The 19,632-nt window shown below is 29.0% G+C and overlaps 1 protein-coding gene across 1 annotated transcript in view; it reads right to left on the reverse strand.

Annotated features, from left to right (window-relative positions):
- LOC145331348 (uncharacterized) overlaps positions 1 to 17,264 on the reverse strand; it is a 45,952-nt gene extending 28,688 nt beyond the window's left edge. The window contains exons 1-16 of the mRNA XM_080175965.1: positions 17,210 to 17,264; positions 16,273 to 16,308; positions 15,911 to 15,928; positions 15,231 to 15,267; positions 14,720 to 14,779; positions 13,877 to 13,944; positions 13,297 to 13,377; positions 12,862 to 12,933; positions 11,195 to 11,246; positions 10,679 to 10,772; positions 9,373 to 9,507; positions 9,255 to 9,292; positions 5,533 to 5,566; positions 5,415 to 5,454; positions 4,954 to 5,046; positions 4,283 to 4,381 (exon numbers count right to left, since the gene is read on the reverse strand). Of these exons, the coding sequence (XP_080032091.1) occupies positions 4,283 to 4,381; positions 4,954 to 5,046; positions 5,415 to 5,454; positions 5,533 to 5,566; positions 9,255 to 9,292; positions 9,373 to 9,507; positions 10,679 to 10,772; positions 11,195 to 11,246; positions 12,862 to 12,933; positions 13,297 to 13,377; positions 13,877 to 13,944; positions 14,720 to 14,779; positions 15,231 to 15,267; positions 15,911 to 15,928; positions 16,273 to 16,308; positions 17,210 to 17,264 (1,012 nt within the window). The remainder of the gene's footprint in view (positions 1 to 4,282; positions 4,382 to 4,953; positions 5,047 to 5,414; positions 5,455 to 5,532; positions 5,567 to 9,254; positions 9,293 to 9,372; positions 9,508 to 10,678; positions 10,773 to 11,194; positions 11,247 to 12,861; positions 12,934 to 13,296; positions 13,378 to 13,876; positions 13,945 to 14,719; positions 14,780 to 15,230; positions 15,268 to 15,910; positions 15,929 to 16,272; positions 16,309 to 17,209) is intronic.
- Positions 17,265 to 19,632: the final 2,368 nt, after the last annotated feature.

Below are 19,632 nucleotides of genomic sequence, written 5' to 3' on the forward strand. Positions count from 1 at the left end.
TCATTTTAATGTAAATATGCTAACCAATATGATTTTCATGTCTATCGCATTGTATAATAGACAACTTTCCACAGATATTAAGATATATAGTACCCAAATTTAGATAAGACACACCCCACCCAAAGGCGTGTTAGGTTAGGAAAAACCCCCCGCAGAAACGGTTTACACAGGATGTACTGGGACCTTATAGTGAGTTCAGAACATGCTTTCCCTAAATTGAGTTAGTACCTTCCCATAGTAGAAAATTTTAAAATTACTGTTGGTGATCAAATTTTACTTTTATTTTTAGACCACCTTCACCTAACCTGCTTTATTGTCTTATTTTGTCTTTCATGTTAATCATGCAAATTCGTTCACATTACAGTTGAAATGACAGATATTGGAGCTTTCTAAAAAGGTCTCTAACATTTTTCTAGCTCTAATACTTTTTGAGATATCTTATTTCAAAGTATTGTTGTAAAATTATCTTTTACACAGCAAAAAGTTGAAATGAAAAATTTGTTATTTTAGAGAAAATTACAAGTATCTTCATGTAAATCTTTCTAATTTTGCTCCAAATTGACCAAATTGGACAGTTAAGGTGCCTAAAACTATCTACATTCAATGGAAAATCCAAATCCACACTTTTTGAGACTTTATAAGTCAACAGGAGAAGGCTAAAATGTAATATCAAAGAAACAAATGTAATTTAATTTTAATTATAAATCACTTTTAAGGCATTTTTAATAATGTAAAATGTGTTTTAAGGTAAAAGAAACTCATAATTGATTATGATTTATTATTTTTAAAAATCTCAGTATTAGTTTAGAGTACCTAATAGTGTATATTAACAAAAAGAATGTGGCTTAAGAATAAATTGTTTCTTTTAGTATATATGAGATCATCCATGAAAGTCTTTAAAATACTATGATTTCTTATTTAATGTGGCAAAAACTAATTTTGTTTCATAAGGTTATAAAAAGTTTAAAAGGCCAATCAACTATTCTTAGAAAAAATTACTAGAATTAGTAGATTACATTTGTAAACTGCTTGGAAATGCTTAAAATTCTAACAAATTTTTTTTTTATTTTCAATGATTATGTCTATTTTTCTTAAGATATGTTTCTATTGGTTCAAAATATCATATGATTGTGTTTTATTGGCTTTCTCATAACAAAGTGACAACTTTATACACCATAACTTATCTTAAAATCCTTGCTAAAGTCGATTAAATTTCAATTTATTTAAATAAACAGCAAATATTTTTTCCTTTAGCATTTTTAAAATTCACTTCATCATGCTCCTGTTGACTTATAAAGTCTTAAAAAGTGTGGATATGGATTGTCCATTGAGTGTAGATAGGTTTAGGCACCTTAACTGTCCAATTTGGAGCAATATTAGAGAGATTTACATGAAGATACCTGAAATTTGCTCTAAAATAACTAATTTTTTATTTCAACTTTTTGCTGTGTAAAAGATGATTTTACAACAATACTTTGAAAAAAGATATCTCAAAAAGTATTAGAGCTAGAAAAATGTTAGAGACCTTTTTAGAAAGCTCCAATATCTATCATTTCAACTGTAATGTGAGCAAATTTGCATGATTAACATGAAAGGCAAAATAAGACAATAAAGCAGGTTAGGTGAAGGTGGTCTAAAAATATAAGTAAAATTTGATCACCAAAAGTAATTTTAAAATTTTCTACTATGGGAAGGTACTAACTCAATTTAGGGAAAGCATGTTCTGAACTCACCATAAGGTCCCAGTACATCCTGTGTAAACCGTTTCTGCGGGGAGTTTTTTCTAACCTAACACGCCTTCGGGTGGGGTGTGAAGAATAATCAATTGAATGTTAAATGTATTCTATGTAAATGTTTCAAAATTTAGTAAAAGTAATTTTGGATACTAATGTAATTAACAGCTCAATTTCTTCTCCCTCCCTATTGTATTACAGACAGTTTTCCGCGGATATTTAGATAGATAGTAATTCAAATAATTATAATGGTAAATTTCTATTATTAGATTACTACAGATTTTAAAATAAAATAATCATTTTAATGTAAATATGCTAACCGATATGATTTTCATATATACCGCATTGTATTACAGACGGCTTTTTTAATTAGCAGTGTCTTAACTTTTCAACTAAGTAATAATTTAAATATCATCATTGGGTACAAACATCAATTTATCATCCATTGTTTTCCCTTGAGATCCCTGGTTGTGAATATATGTAGAGAATATTGCATTTTATTACAAACAGTTTTCCGCAGATATTAAGAAAAATAGTATTCAAATTTAAATTATTATAATGGTACCCATCTTATATAATTATAGTGGTACCCAATCGTGATGATATGATTTTCATATCTATTGCATTTTATTACAGACAGTTTTCCGCAGATATTAAGAAATAAAGTACCCAAATTTAAATAATTATAATGATACCCAAACTTGTATAAAACTTGTAATATAAATTATATTAATATATCTTGGAGAGATTTGGTGTTTTTAAATGGTAAATAGATACTCGTGTCTGTCTCAGATTTTTATTGCCCTGAATAGCATTTGAATATTTTAATAAACTTTATTATCCTAAAGTTTATGAGAAGTTTGGAGATTTGTAATAAAGGGTTAGGAATTAAAAAAAGGGGATATCTAGAGCAATAAAATCCTGGACTGATTTTTTAATATTTTTATTCGGCCAAAATATATATATTTCCAGTCAATTTCACACCTCCCTAAATATTAATATTTTAATGGTAATTAACACCTTCATATTATTTTCTATTAAATTTCTACCCATATGCCTGCTTGTAGCTTTATAAATTACATTTGGTTATATATTTTTCAATTACGAATTGTATTATAGTATTAGCTACTCTACAACTTTGGACGTTCAAAAATTACATTTTTAATTCTTTGGTAAAAAAAAAACAGGTTTTTACAAAAAAAAACGGGTTTTCATACCAAGGGAAACCGCCCAAAATGGCTACCTATGCCGAAACGTATCTTTACTCGCGCTGGACCCGGTTTATTTGCAACTTTCCTAAGGACGCCACAAGAACAAAATAAAAAATACATTTTCAAATCAAGCTTCCCTGAAATTTTCAGCTCGATACGTCCATAAAAGTGGCGCTCATCATGAATGGGTTAATTCAAGTTTTTAAAACTTTTTTATAAAATCAATTTTACAAAAAATGTCAATAATTACTTAAATAATGTAAATTTTCTTGTTCAGGTCTTTTTTGAAGAAAGTATATTTTTTTCTGTTTTTGCATTAATATTTTTTTTTAACAATTCAGAGTTAAAAATAATAAAACTTAAATGATTTTTCTTGAATAACAAGATGAAAATTTTACCAAACATACAATTTAAGTGATGAACATTTAAAAAAATAATTTCATAAAAGTTTCAAAATATCAATTTTCTAAATTTAAAACAATGTTAATAGAATAAAAATACAATTTAACATATAACTTAAAAAGGTAACAACATTTTATAATATGATGTTTTCAAAAATAATTCAGAAAAAGGTATAAAAATGCATTTTTACACTTTATTCTGTGTATTAAATCTTAATCATCATTTGATAAAAATGAAACATTTAATAAACTTATTGAATCCTTTTGTGGCAATATTTAAACTTGTTAATTTTTACAATAAGGTGTTTTTTAATTAAAATCTTTGTCAATTTCTCTTCTACAACGAAAAAGAAAGGGATTTTTTACAATTTCTAGGTTCTTTTCTTTAATTTAAACTATATAATATGAAATACATTTTAATTATCTATCTTTTGAGTCATCACACTCAGTAAAATGTAACAATTTCTTAATGAATTGTGCTGTACTTGGCAGCTGGCAGCCACTACAGTTGGTGGCCAGCGGGAAAACGGCGGCAGATATTTATAAAATTTTAATATGTTTAAAGATTTCAGGAGACCTGCAGGATCATACCTGGAACCTGAAAGTGACTTGAACACCTGTATTTATATTTGGATGTACTACTGGAGGATAAATGCTTTATTTAAGTCAAAAAGATATTTTTGCTCTTTACCTGGATGACACTGTCAGGTTTGCTGGCATCCTGTGCCCGCAGGCTGGAGATATTCTAAAAGTTCCAACTCTCAGTTATGTGTCATACCCATATTTTAAAAGTCACGCAGTTTGGGCTCTTTATCTTTTACACGCAGAAAATGAGATAGAAAAAAACGTTAAGGGTTAATATATATAGTATTTAGTATTAGTATATGTGAATAAATATTGATGGTAAGATATTGAAAAAAGATGACTGTAAAATTACCAAATTTGTTGCCCTCATCAATTTTTGCACCATTTTCAACTAAATATCTGACAGTCTCCAAGTGTCCTCTTTCAGATGCTCTCATAAGACTTGTGAAACCTTAATAATCTTAATCTAAAAAGAATTATTTTCTTTTATAAGCATAAAACAGTTAACATTAGACCTTTTTTGTTCTTATTTTTAGTGTAGATTCAGTATTTAAAGCCAGATTATATACAGGATTCATTACTTTGAGATAGAAGACCTAATTAGAAGCTTCTAAGTTTTAAAAAAATTACACTCATTTCAATTTAAACCTTATACCTTTTAATTGATGGGAAGGAGGATGAAGATAACAAGCATCCAACCCATATAAAAAGCAATGCTTTTATAACTATTAAAATTGTCCTATATTTGTCTAAACTTACAACTTAAAGTACACTTAAGGGACTGAGCCTTTTACAATAGTTAATGTAGTTTGGTTTCTAAACTTTAACTAAACAAAATCCGTTGGTTCCATTTATTTATATTTATATACATATAAAGTAAGAAGGGGTCATATGAAATGGGAAACACAAATAGGTAATGTAAGTTGAGTATCTGTATAATTATAAATCAATAAATTAAAAAAATTGCTTAACCAAGTAGTTGACATTTTAATTAAAATCAACATCTGAAAAGAATAATGTTACCTTCTTTATCATAAGCATTGACATCTTCACCATTGTTCACATAGAACTCAACAATTTCTAAGAGGCCTTCTCTGGATGCATTAAGAAGACTTCCTGTAATATAATTTTAGGTGGATGAGTTACTGAACTTATTTTGTAGTAAATGAAAATAAAAATTTTTTGCATAATTTAGAATTTTTTTCCTGGAAATGTCCTAAAACTTTGTTAGATTCTTTTTTTATAATTGTAAAGCAGTAAGGATTATATCCTTCAAGCAGTGTTACTCTGGCTCAAAAAAAAGAATAAATTCAAGTTAATAGATGCAATCTTTATGAAAGTCCTTGAATTCTATAGAATAATCTAAACAAAATAATTTAGAAAGCAGTTGAATTAAAAAAATATAATATTGTATTATACAATATAATATAATAAAAAGCTCTTACATTTAATAAAGATGATAAGATGCATCAAATATGTATTACCTGCATTCATTATTACTCTATCATATTCTTCATACTTTTTCTGAGTTTAAAAATGATATTATCACGTCTTTTTCTCAACTTAATACTTAATAAAATAAATTTACCATTAATTACTTACCATCATCTCTTCAGTCAAGGCACAGTTGTAAGCTCTATAATAAAATAATGAAAATCAAATAATGAATTAATCATGTCTATTTTACTCCTAACACAACTTCATTTATATGTTTGAAAAATTAAAGGAAACACTCTGTAAATGTCTTCTACTGAAGAAAAAACATTTTAAAAGTATGTATTTGCCATCCAGCAATTTGTAAATAGTATCTATGACCACAATTTTTTACTTTTATTTTGGTACTGAAGTTATCAAACATGTCTACATAACATATTAAAATTTGGCTAAAATCCACTGCCATTTTACGGACAATCATCATCTGCAGCTTTGGCACCTGCCACAGCTGCCCAAATTTACATCATAAGGGATCAAGGAATTCTTCTGCAAATTTTCCTAGAGGCTTTTATATGAAAGAAGTGTGAAATTTGTGAAGTATAAAGAAAGATTTCATAAATTAAATTATCATTTTAAAAATAAGTTATTAAAAAATTTAATCAATGTATTTTCTCATTTTTCCACTTTAATAAAAAGTTATAGGTTTTTTTTTATCAAAACGGCTCTCATCAATATTCAGAACCATCCTGAGAGTAATATTAATTCTTAATGTGTGTTCTGAAGTTGTTTTAATCTCAAACCCTCTAATCTCATATAATGCTCCAAACAATGCTAGAAACCAATAATAATTCTGAAAATGTGTTCTGAAGATGTTATAATATCAAAAATAATCTTATTTTATCCCTTTCTCTCTTTCCCCCCTACCCCTTCTTTCACTTTTTCACTACCCCCCCTCCATGGCCTTCTATTCTCTCTATCACTAAGAACTTAACTCAAAGTCGAAAATGTAGCCACCCTTTACATTAGGATAATTTATATTTTTTATAACAGATAGTAATGGTAAAATGCTTAAAAAGAGTGCTAAATGTAAAGGATTTTTTGATAAATTGCATAGAAATTGCAAAAAATAGTAAATTATTTCAGGGGCATCCAAGCTTTTTTGTGAGGGGGGGTAAAAAATAGGCAACCTCAACCAATTAGAAGGGGGTATTTACCCCCCCCCAAAACAATTTTAGAGAGGTAATTACCTCCACCAAAAATTTTACCCCAGGGGTAAAATTTGCTTGGGGGGGGGGGGGGGTAATTACCCTCCCTGAAATGTGTTGGCAGGGGTAAATTTTTTCCCCCCCCAAAATTTACCCCCGGGGTAAAATTTTTGGTGGAGGTAATTACCTCTCTAAAATTGTTTTGGGGGGGGGTAAATACCCCCTTCTAATTGGTTGAGGTTGCCTACGGCACCCTAAGGGTAGGGTAAATTTTAAATGGGGGGGGGGGGGGGGGGGGGAAATGAAAAAAAATTTCCCCCCCCCCCCCTTCTTGGACGTCTATGAATCATTTAACATAATCCTTGCTTTAAACCAATGCACACTGGTTCAAAAACGGAGATTTGGGTCAACAATTTGTTTTTAGCCGTTTTTTGGCCGATTTTATTGCCCAATGCAGCAAATTGGGGGTTTTAGGGGTCAGGGAGTCCATTTATAAGAAAAAAAATATATGACCTCAAAGGTCAAAGACCTTTAAAATGACCTTTAAAGTCTGATTTTGCCGTTCTCGTGGTTTTATTGGACATTTAGGGGGGGAAGGAGGTGTCCAATCAAGGCGACACTGAAATACGTTTTTATAGGGGATTGCATTAGCTAAATTTCATGTGAAGTAAAAAATTTTGTCAAATAAACTGGTTTTGCACCAGCTGAATTTCAAATTTTCGCCTTTATTTTATTTCTAGTTTTAACCCATTTATATAAATATATATATATTGTTAATGTTAATATATTATATTATTAAGACATACTTTTAAAAGAGAATTTATTTGATACTTTAAAGTCTTGCAAATTGTAATTTTTAATTAATGAAATATTTACAAATTATGAAAGCCCAAAAAATGTGTTTATATTTGAGCTAACGAACACACATACGAACGCACACACACGAACACATAGTTTCGACCAATCAGAGGCAAGATTGACCAATGAGAACTCAGGATTTTGGCTTCGACCATTAAGAGACAAGGACCTATGTTTCGACCAATCAGAGGCAAGATTGGATGGAATCGAGATTATCTGGATTCTATGTATATTTTATATGTATATTTTATGATATACATGTTATTTTTTTATTATTACGCAAAAAACGAACAAAATCGGATGCCATATATATCGTGAAATATGAAGCCAATTACAATATCAACAAATTCTCTTTAATAAACATATACGACACTAAGAGAACACTCACTAAGAAAATTTTGCCAAACTTACCCTTTTCTTAAAAACTGAGAAAAAAAACCACATTTTTGCATTTTGTACCATTTTTTGTGTTGTAAATAATTTTTGAACTTATATAGAACTTATTTTAGTTGGACAATTTCCAACATGCGGATATTTGATTTTATCACATTTAAGCAAGTATAGCCAATTTTTCAATGTCAACAATAACTTCTTAGATTTTAGGGTTCTGCAGCTTTGGCCCCAAATTATTTCAAAAAACATATTATCAACATGGGTTGATATTTAAAATAAAGGTGGCCCAGGATGTCTTTGAAGGCTGGCAGGTCAACTTTTGTCTAAATTGATGGGTAGAAAAAATTGAATTGTTGACCCCTCCAGACCAGTGTGCAATGTATAGTTACTAAGATATTGATATTTTTTATATAATATCAAATACAATAACAAAGCTAAAAACAGGTGTTTTTATTAGTATCCAAGTTACTTAGATTGGCCCATCTCTCACCCACTTTTAATTACAATTTGGTAAATAATAAAGGTACAATATTTCTTTACAAACATTCTAATAAAAGTGTAATCTAAATCTAAATAGAGTGGGTTATATATTGTCCGACACAATGAAAAAGTTATCAATTGGTAACCTGTGCACACCTTCTTAATCTTTCTTACATCAATTGATATTAAAACAATGGAATGTTATTATTGTCATGCTTCATTGGTATGTTTATCATGTTGACAATTCATGCAGAGAAAGCTAGAGAGCTGTCTATGCATGAGAGTGTCAACAACTATAAATATAGCTAGATGCCCTGTCCTTGGTTAGTTCTGTTTTGTTTTTGATGTTGTAGCCTTGTTTGCGATATCAGTTGGACATAGGAGCTTCTAACCAAAACATGTTAGTTCTCATAATATCTATATTCATTATATGTTATTATTCCTCTGTGAAATAATACTAATTTTGCACCAACAAGGTGATTACATTCTTTACCTCAGTAGCCAAGCTACTCTACAACTAACAAGTCGTGGTCAAAGATTTAGAGGGGGCGATTCTTCTCATTTAAGTCATTAATAAATCCTTAAAGTGTTTTTAATCTATTTTTGATTGGTATATCAAAAATATACTCTGACACCTTAAGAATCATACTGCAGAGCTAAAAATGATTCTACAGGTGTCAGAGTATATTTTTGATATACCTTTTAGAAATAGGTTAAAAATAGTTTAACAGTAAACAAATTGTTTCAACTATATACGACAACTTAAATATCCCTGAAAACATATTAATAAGCAAAAACACATATTCCCTGTTTTTTTCATTTTTCCTTCCCAAAATACCGCAAAATCATTTTGGTTTTAATATTCTGTACTAGAACTGTTGGATTCCGTCAAATAATCTTGGATTTCATTGTGTTTTTGCATATTCTACCTATAATTAGCAATAAAAAATTTACCTTGAAATCTCCACCACATCAACACTTGAAAGGCTATCCTGTAAAATATTTTATATTTCATATCTTATAAAGGATAAAAATAAAATTGATTGAGAACATTTGATGAACCATAACTTACAGGATATTCTTTCAGAAGGTCACCACTTTTGTTGAAATATGATTTGTAGGGTTCTCTTACTTTGACACACACTTCACCTGGTGTACATCCTTTTTCTACAGGATAGTGTAATATTGAAAAATAGTCATAGGGAGTCTGCCAAATTATAATCTTTTATATACTTTATCAAAAATGAAAGATATATGCTTGACCCATTAATATCCATCCCTAGAATTACTTGACATTCTCTATTTACTCTGGATGATTCGCAGGCAAATCAAAAGAATTTTTAAATTTTAAAATTTCATTGGATATCTAAGAAATAAGAAAGTTATAACCATTATAATTTTAATCTAAAACATTCCATTACAAATTAGAAATAAATTATGAGTTTATATCTTAATCTGTCAATGAAATTAAATGGGGGGTGAGGATTAACCAATATTAGCAACTTTTAAAGTTAAATTTATTGTATGCAAATATAAAAATTTAATATTTGTTTTCAATGAAGGAATTTTAAATAAAACTTTTTGTGTAATTTGTAGAATATTTTATTGTCTGTTTTAAAATGTTGTTTTCAACTAAATATTTTTTGTAAATACAACCTAAAAGCACAAAAATCTGCTAGATTAAAACATAACATGCTCCTTTTGAAATATTTAAGGGCACCAATGTTTTTAAAGATATTGAAAAACACCTTTTCTAAGTTTAATGTATAGTTTTTACAGAGAACAAGAATGTATAATTATTCCTTCTTAATTCCTTCTTGTTGTAAAAGAAAATTGGAAAACACAGTTTATTCTGAATCACCCTATATTGAAAGAATTATAACAATATTGATCAATATTTTGCATTAAATAAGAAAAATTTCAATGATTTATAAAGAATTGTATTCAAAATAAATTCAGAATTTAAAGTTTTTTTTTGAAAAGTAACATGCATGAAAATCATTCAATAACAAAAGATGCAAAATATAAAAAAGATTAAAGCTTAAAGCAGAAATACAATTTAAAATGTATTTTAGGTAATATCCTCTTACAAATATTTTTTTTCAATTTTGAAATTTTTTTCACCTTCCCCTTGAGCCTCTCGTAATCAACCCTCCTCCCAATCTCAACCCTGCCATCCTAGCATAAGATGAAATTTATGAAGTTATGACCTTTAGAGTCCAAGGTATAAACAAGAAAGACCTCTATGTTAGAAACATCATATTTTTTTCTTCTAAAATTATATCAATTAATGTTGACCACTATTAGAAATTATCATTATTAAATGATTTGAAAATATCACCATAAATTTTATAACAAGAATAAAAGATTATAATTTCCTGATTCATTTCTCCAAATTCTTCTTCTCTAACTGTATGTGTGTTCCCAGAAACTGATTCTTCCTTGACCTCCACATACTTATTTCTATCAGGCCTAAATTATTTAAACATTCTTTATGAAAAAAATAATTATTAATTCTAAAAAAATATTTTTATTTTCAACACAGGAAATATATTTTCTATTGAAAAATAATACAGATCAGACAGAGAAAATGAAAATGCTTTTATGGAGAATAGGCATATGTGAAATTATTTTTCTTACTTTTTTTCTTAACTTTAAGCTCTTTTTTCTCTCAATTAAAATAAAACACTTTTATATAGGCACAAGGCTTCATATCTTTTGTCCAAACAAAACTGGATTTAAGTATATTTTTTTTATTTCACTAGAAAAAGAAAGAAAGAAAAATAATTTGCCAAAAGGAACTGGTAATTGTTATCAAAATATAATCATTGAAAATTGTTCAAAATTAATAAAATCAAATAGCAAAACAATTCAACAATGATAATCAAACTTACCTGTTTTGCTCATGAACAAATCCAAGTGAATGCGTAAGTTCGTGAAGGATTACTAAAAAATAGTTTTAACATAAGAAGTGTATCATACAGAAAGGTTTACATAATCTTTCAGTAATGATGCAAAAAAACACATAGATGAGAGGTAAAATTAAAAAAAAAATAAGTACCAATTGAATTATTAAGGTCTAATTTAGCAAGAAAATGGATAGTAACACCTAAAATTCAATGTTCCTACTAAAAAAAACAACATTTCTAATGGTTCAACGCCCCTCCCCCTATTATATCAGTTCCTATTAGAGCTAGAGGGCTAAAAACTTTAGTCCCCTCTGTTATGATAAATTTTCGATCTTAAATAAGTCAAAGTCAAGTTTCGCTTCCTTCACCCTTTTATTTAACAAACTTTGTTTTTAGGTCCTTTTTTACTAAAAAATTTTAAACGGCTGTAATTTTTTTATTTTTGAAGCTAGAAGAAAAATTTTTTTGCAGAAAATGTTTATCTTTATGTAAATTTTATATTTGTACTTGGCAGCTGTCAGCCGCCGCAGTCAAACAGCAGCGGATCTTAAAGAAATTTTAATACATTATGTAGACATGTATGAAAAGCTTAAGTTTAAAATTTGAAGTCTCTAAGTCAAAAATTGCGGCCACAGGAGCCTTTTAAAGATTTCTTGAGACCTGGAGGATCAGGACCTGCAAGATCATACCATGAACCTGAAATTGACTTGAACACCTGTATTTAATATGATCTTGTATCTTTACCTGGATGACCCTGCCAGGTTTGCTGGCATCCTGTGTCCGCCAGGATGGAGATATTCAAAAAATTCTTACTCTTAGTTATGTGTCATACCCATACTTAAAAAGTCAAGCAGTTTTGGCTCTTTATCTTTCACACACAGAAAATCAGATAGAAAAAAACGGAGGGGGGGGCGTTTAACGCTTGGACCAGAAACATATTTGGCTGGATACCAGATATCCGGCTGATTTCTAATACTGCATATAAGGTATCAAGCAGATTACTGGATATCTAACGAGATATTGATACCTTTTATCATAGCTCTTATTAGAGCTATAAACTTTTGTGCATGTCTCCTATTTGAATATGAATTTCTGACTTAAGGTAAAATTTTGCTTCCATTACCTTTTTATTTAACAATTCTTGTTTTTAGGCCCTTTTTACTTAAAATTTTAAACTGCTTTAATTTTCTTATTTTGTAAGTTAGAAGAATTTTTTTTCAGAAAATATAAATTTTATGTTAGAAAATTCAAAACATGAATTTAAGCGTCAAAAGCCAATTATCTCCCAGCCGCCGCTGTCAGCAGCCAGTGGAAATCGACACTGGATTTTTATGACTTCCTTGGATAGGTAAAATTTTCAAATCATTTTACTATACAACATAATTTAAAAAAAAAGATTATATTGCCAGATAGTTGTATTATCCTGTATCCAGACTGATATTGACTGATTTTGAAAATCAAGCCCAACCCTATTTTACACATTCTAAACGGTTCCTAGCTGTTATATGAATCATCATGCAAAGTTTAAAATCTATTGGATAATTATAAATGTCTAAATATGATAATATATAGGATAAATGTATAAATTAACTTTATGGACAGACTAACAGACCACCCATAAATTTTTTAAAAGCTTTAATTTAAAAACTTACCACCTTTTTCTGAAAAGCATCGTGGGCCAAGTTTTAGAGTAGGATCCTCTTTAGATCCTATTATTTTTGAACCTATATAAAACACAAACAGAAAGTTTCTTTATAAATAACATTTAAAAATAACATGATGACTTTCTTTTCTGTCTATTTGTGTGTGGGTGCAGTATGATCTTGGCGACCACTGAATCAATATAACCATTCTTTATAATATAGCTATGTTCCAGGGAATACTTTTAGGCTGGCAGAAAGGTAGGGAAAGTTGTTTCATTATAAGTATTTTGCTTATTTGTTACTATATGTTTGAAACATATTTCTGCTGTTTAAAAAGAAGGAAAATACCTTTAACACAATTAAAATAAGAGTCATAAAGATGAGGCTTAATATTGCAAATGCCCCCCTTCTCCCCCTCTAAAGAAGAAGCTACCAACTGTTTACCTATTGTACAACTACAATCCCCTTCTTTTTTTATGACCAGCACAGGAATTGATGTAAAACTCTCAATAAATTCTATGCAACCTAAAGTATAAAATTATATGTAATTATTACACAGTGTTCCTTGAAATATCTGTGTTTTCCAGTTTTGGGAATCAATATTTATTATGTTGACATGTTAGAAAAGATTTAATTGAAATTTAGAGTCTCAAAATAAATTATTGCAGTCACAAGAGGGTCAGGACATGAAAGATTATATATAAAACTTGAAATTGACTTCAACAATAATAATATATTTTAGCTCTCAGTTATGTTGTAAACCATACATAAAAAGTCACTCAGTTGTAGCCCTCTATATTTTACACACAGAAAATGAGATGGAAAATATCAGAAGAAGAGGAGGCATTCAACACCCCTTTCCCTGATAAGGGTTATATAAGGTATATTTATACCTTTTGCTTTAATTTTGATTTCATATTTTTAAAGAGAAAATGATCTTATAATTATCTACTTCCATAATGTTTCCAATTAACGGAATACTCTGTTTCCACTTTATATCAAATATTAAAACTATATTATTTACCTGTTGGTAGCTGTTTCATTATAATATCCATTTGTTTTATGATTGTATTTCTCTCATTGCTTGTAAAACTAAGGTATTGATTATTATTACTTTTCTCATAAAGGTATATTTGTCATAAAATTACTAAAAATATTCACAAAAGGTAAAATTGTAATAAAATATTTGTCTTAAAAGGTAAACTTGTCAAAAAAGGAATAAATGTATTAAATGTCAACTTAAGTTCATTTGAAATAGAGGTATATTTGTACCTTTTATGTCAATTATTTTATAACAAGTGTACATTTTATGACAGATGCATGTTTCTGTGAAATACTTTCATGTAAAGTGTACCTTTTATGAGAAATGTTTTTATGACAACTGTACCTTCTATGACAAATGTACATTTAGTAACACATTTTTATGACTAATATTTCATTACAAGTGTACCTTTTATGACAAATGTTTATAAGATGAAGTAAAATTACTGAGCCAAATAGGTTATCTAACATGCACACTTAATCTTATTAATAGATTTAACACTAAAAGCATATACAGGGTGATTTAAAAAATACTACGTTAATTTTTCTTGTAGAATATTTTTCACACAGAGCATTTTTTGAGAGGCTACTTTTTAGAGATGATAAAAACACCTTTTACAAATTTGATCTTTACAGACAACAAGGACATATAATTGTTCTGGTTGTGTCAGAAAATTAGGAATACAGTTCTATTTGAATCACCATGTACTAAATAATGGTATATATGTATCATAATAAAAACAGTATGAGGGATCCTAAGCCTAGTAAAAAATGCTCTGCATGTTAAAAACAATAGTAGGTATAAGTAATTATGTTATTTAATTACCTTCCGGAATTTTCAAATCTGTAATATATCTTTCCATTAGGCCATAATCTGGTGGTATCACTACAATCATAACAAACAGTTGTAACCCTTGTAGAAGTCTCAAGGGTTACTTTAATAAAGAAATGGTGGTGATTGACATCGAGACATTTTTTTTCTATAGTAATGGGTTTGTGGTGAAAATCTTAGCTTTTAATTTTCATATCAATCTAGTGGTCAGCAAGATCTTTCTCTACAGACAGCCGCCCTGTTACTTAACACTCTGTTTACATGAGATCTTTAAAGTCATTGTAACCTAGACAAATACAGCCTCAAGATTTGATTACAAAGAATAATTGGAAAATATTTCAGCAGCAGGTCTTGTGTATCTACTAGAATACGCCCTGAAAGATGGAGTTTTGAGGCATATGGAGAACAAGTACCATACTTAGATTGAGATCACTTTTGTAGGACTCATATAAAGCACACTGTATTTATAAGTGAAAATGATTAAATCATGATTTAAAAATAAAACCTGACAGAGCTGTGTCCTGTATCATAATCCTCAAAATCTTAATAAAGAAATTTTTTTTAAAATGTAAATGTGGCCAAAATCATAATAGAAGTTTAAAACTATTCTAAAAATAGAATATAGTATATGAATAATCAGGAATAGTCCAATTCGTCGCAACGCACCTTAAGGGGCGATTCGTCATATTTTTAAAATGGCTTTTTATAGGTTAGGTTAGGTTATATTGAATTAGGTGATTGCCCCACTGGGTAAGGTAATTGACCACACAGGGTCAGAAATAGGAGTAAAGCTACTGTGAAAAATACGAAGAATCGCCCCTTAAGGTGCGTTGCCCTGAAAGGACCTATACCAGTCTTATCATAAGGATACAGATTTGAATAATTATTGCAATATTTATTCATATTGTTAATTTTGTAGTTATTGATTGAAAATGCGATATCTAACACTGAATGAGTTTATTTGCAAGATTAATTTGCTATTCATATTTCAGAGTAATGTTGCAGAATTTGATAAATACAAACTGTGAGAAAATAGAAAAATATTTCTTGTCAATTTTTTTTATTTTTAACATCTCCCACGCATAATCTTTACTTGATAATTGTATTTAAATGGCTTTAATATAGGTTAGTTTTTTAATTTGATACTCTCAGTACCATGCTCAGGTTGTTTTTGTATTTCTATACCTTCATCAGCAGTTGATCCTAAAAACATAGTTTGGTGATTCCTAAAGTTAAATGAAAAGCCTATTGAAGATGCTTAAAATTTTTTTATATTTACAATCTATCAACTAATTCAGGATAGGGACAGGTATAAACTGACACATGTAGGATTTTGCAAGATATTGAGGGTAGCAAGAAACTTTTCTCAAATCCCTATTCATTTTAAAGAGGTGCCTTAAGTTTTAGGAGATTGATTTTTTTAGGAAAAAGGTACAAATAAACCACCCTTTTGCATAACTCTAGACTAATTATGATGTAGAATTTCTAATATAAATGATACAATGTTATTTTAGCAGCAGATAAACATAAATCTTATGAAAGTTTACCTTTTTTCTGCTGTTTACAGCCCAGGACAGTAGATCCTGAAATTTTATATTTAATTTAAGATTACATTTTTTTATGTGAAGCAGAGAAATTGACAATATGTCCTTTTTATCTTAAAGTACATGTGAAGCAATCTGAATTTTTAAAGAGATTTACACCAGCTATAAACAATTGTTACTAAATTTTTGCCTATTCAGGTATTGAAAGAGAAAACAATATAGACCATATACCACTAAACATAAATTTTAAATACTAAACAGGTAGTTTAGTATCTTGGTATTTCTCTCAACTTTAAATGTAAAAGTTTAGATGTATACTCTAGAGATCTTCCATCCTCTCTTTAGCTAGCAGACAACATAAGTTTAATTAAACTTTCTTTCTCTATTATGCTGTTTAGAAGATATTTTATGTTGTTCATGTTTTGATGTTACTTAGATGTTTCAAGATTATAGGGTTTAATTATTGATTGACAATCTACATAAATTATTATCATGCATTATTACATTTAGAGTGCCTAAGTACTTACTAAGTAGTAAAGCTGCTGCTTTATCCCAAAAAAAAAAAAAAAATATGGGTAACATAATTGCTGTAAATATACACTTTTGATAAATTACACAAATAACAACAAAAGTCAAGTGTTTGTGTCTGTCTGTAATGTATTGCAAAAATATTAAAATAAATATCTAAAAGATGATTAATTTTGGTGAAATATTTAGTTAAATAAAGATTTTAAAGATGTGAAAACATACATACATAAGCAAAATTAACCCATTACAAAATTTTTCATTTTACTGTTTGTAAAACAGAAACCCCTCAACTTTTTTTTGCAATTTATGTAAAAAATAAGGTAGTTGAGTTTTAGTGGTTGAAAAGCACTTCAAGGGGAAGCACCAGTGAATCCCTTTTTATTTTCTTTGCATTGAAGTCTTTACAACTTACCTGGGAACAAAAGTATGAAAAAACTTATCCACAGAAGTTCTGTGGATAAATTCATTTTAGATATCTGAAATTTAAAACAAATTATTAGTATAAATTTTCAGGGTTTGTTTTATGGGTAATTAACTAACTGGTGTTCTGAAGTTTTTTTATTATAATTTTTTGTTTGTAAAAGTCCATGTAAATTATTTTTTTAAATTCTAACTTTCTAGCAAATGTTTTTTATAATATCCCCATCTAGCTAGCTACAGAACAGCATTAATATGAATCAACCTCACCCAAAGTGTTTGAGAGATTTCAAGATATAAGGTTAAAGAGTTGGTTGCACAAAAAGCATTTGAATTTGAATTTAGTGATCTACATATTTTTTTCTGTTCAATAGTTAAGTACAATTTAGAAAGCTACATTTGAGATTTACTATATTTGTCTATTTTAACCCATTAGTGCCGAGCGCCACTTTTATGGGCCGATCAAGCTGAAAGTTTCAGGGAAGCTTTATAATGGTCAAAACGGAATTCGTATTTTTTTGTTTTGCTCTAGTGGCGTGCACAGGAAATTTGCAAAAAAAAACGGTTCGGCTCGGCCATAAATACCAACCAGGCATTATTACCCGTTTTGGGCGGTTTCCACCGGCGTTAAAACCCGGTTTTGCTGTAAAAACCCGGTTATTTTGACCAAAAATAAAAAAATGTAATTTTTGAACGCCAAAAGTGAGATGAACACTTTTTAGAACTTTGATACGATCCGAAATTGAAAACTACACAACCTCATGTAATCTATAGAGCTACAAGTATAATATGAAGCGATTTATTTCAAATTTAGTGTTTCGGCTATAGGTGCCGCCGTTTTCGGGTAAAAAAACCCGTTGCTCAAAGTTTTAAAAGACACACACTACAAAAAAAGAAAATATAAAATTTGGGTGTTACATATCAGAAAACAAGAATAAAACTATTGGGTGACACCTATAGAGATTACTAGGTTTATTAGGGTGGCTCAAATCCTTACTAATGACGTAAACTGTTATTTTTATTGGTTGAAAAGTTAAAACCGGGTAATGAAAACCGAAACCGAGCCGGGTTTTAAAACTGTCGGGTATTTATAGGGCGTAAACAAACGATAAAAATATCATATAAAAAATAATAATTTGAATAAAACGAATTCACAAATAGATGTACTTGTCAATAAACATTAGATTTCACGAAAAAAATCAGCAACTTTACTATAAAAACAAAAAAGTTAGAAGGGGTATTTTGAATTTTCATGATTTTCAAATTTTGTTGAGCTATACCGGCAAACGGAAGTAAGCTAAACTGCCTGATCCAGGTGGAAATGAAAGCCAGGGTAGTAGAGGGGGGATTCATACTGAGAATGATGCAATTATGAAGCCGGAAACCGTTTTTTTGTTCCATTTTTCGGAACCGGGTTTTAATGCCCGGTTCGGCACTAATGGGTTAATTCTAATTTTAAATGCAAAGCTTTTCTATAATTAGGGATAGTATGTCTGTCCGTACATCCAACCATAATATTTAGATCTTTTTGTTAATTTAGGTATGTTTAATTGTCCTATTGATTTTAAACTTTGCAAGTGATGTATGAAAGCGTAGCAACTCTATAATCGTTACTAGAAAGTCCATACATCCATTTAAAACATGCTGATTTTTAACTTTTTTGACAACATATTTTGAATGATATAATTATTAAAAAGACATGTTATTATTTTTACTATTGATATCAAACTTTGCATGATGATTCCTATGGCAGTTAGGTACAATTTATTTAAATTTAAAACATGCTGTTTTTTTTAATTTTGACATTATTTTCATTGTATGATATAATTATCCTATTTATCTGATTTTGAAATAGTAATTCTTAGGACAAAAAGGTAAAGTATTATAAGCTAGTTAACTCTATAATCAAATCCTAAAAATTGAAGTATGACCTTTTACTATATCCTATATCTACGCCATTTAGCATCAAATTTGTGTACAATTTTGTCTAGACCTAGTTCTGACATTCTAGAAGAGTTATTGTTTATTTGTCCTTTCTTCTGATTTCATAGCTTCACTTTTATGGATGTTGTCTTCCTTGTTTTGAAACAAACACACTGTATATGAATTCAACTAAAATGATATAAACAAGTTTTTTTATTATAAAACATATGACAAGCAAACTTGGAGTGTAGCATAAGTATTCAGATAATTTATAAAGAAATACATTATTAAAAGCGAAGCTTTATAAAATTAGTGTTGGTCTGTCCATCTTTTTGTTAATTTAGAAATGTTAAATTTGTCATATCAAATTTAAACTTTGCATGATGATTCCTAAACAAATTAGGAACAATCTATTAAGAGAAAGTCCAAATGTTAAAAACATATTTATTTTTTTTGACATCAGCTCTTTTGTATGATTATTTAGAGTCATACAAG

This window comes from Acartia tonsa, chromosome 11 (genome assembly GCF_053477335.1).
Source record: "Acartia tonsa isolate MP-2025a chromosome 11, ASM5347733v1, whole genome shotgun sequence".
Classification (NCBI taxonomy): Eukaryota; Metazoa; Arthropoda; class Copepoda; order Calanoida; family Acartiidae; genus Acartia; species Acartia tonsa.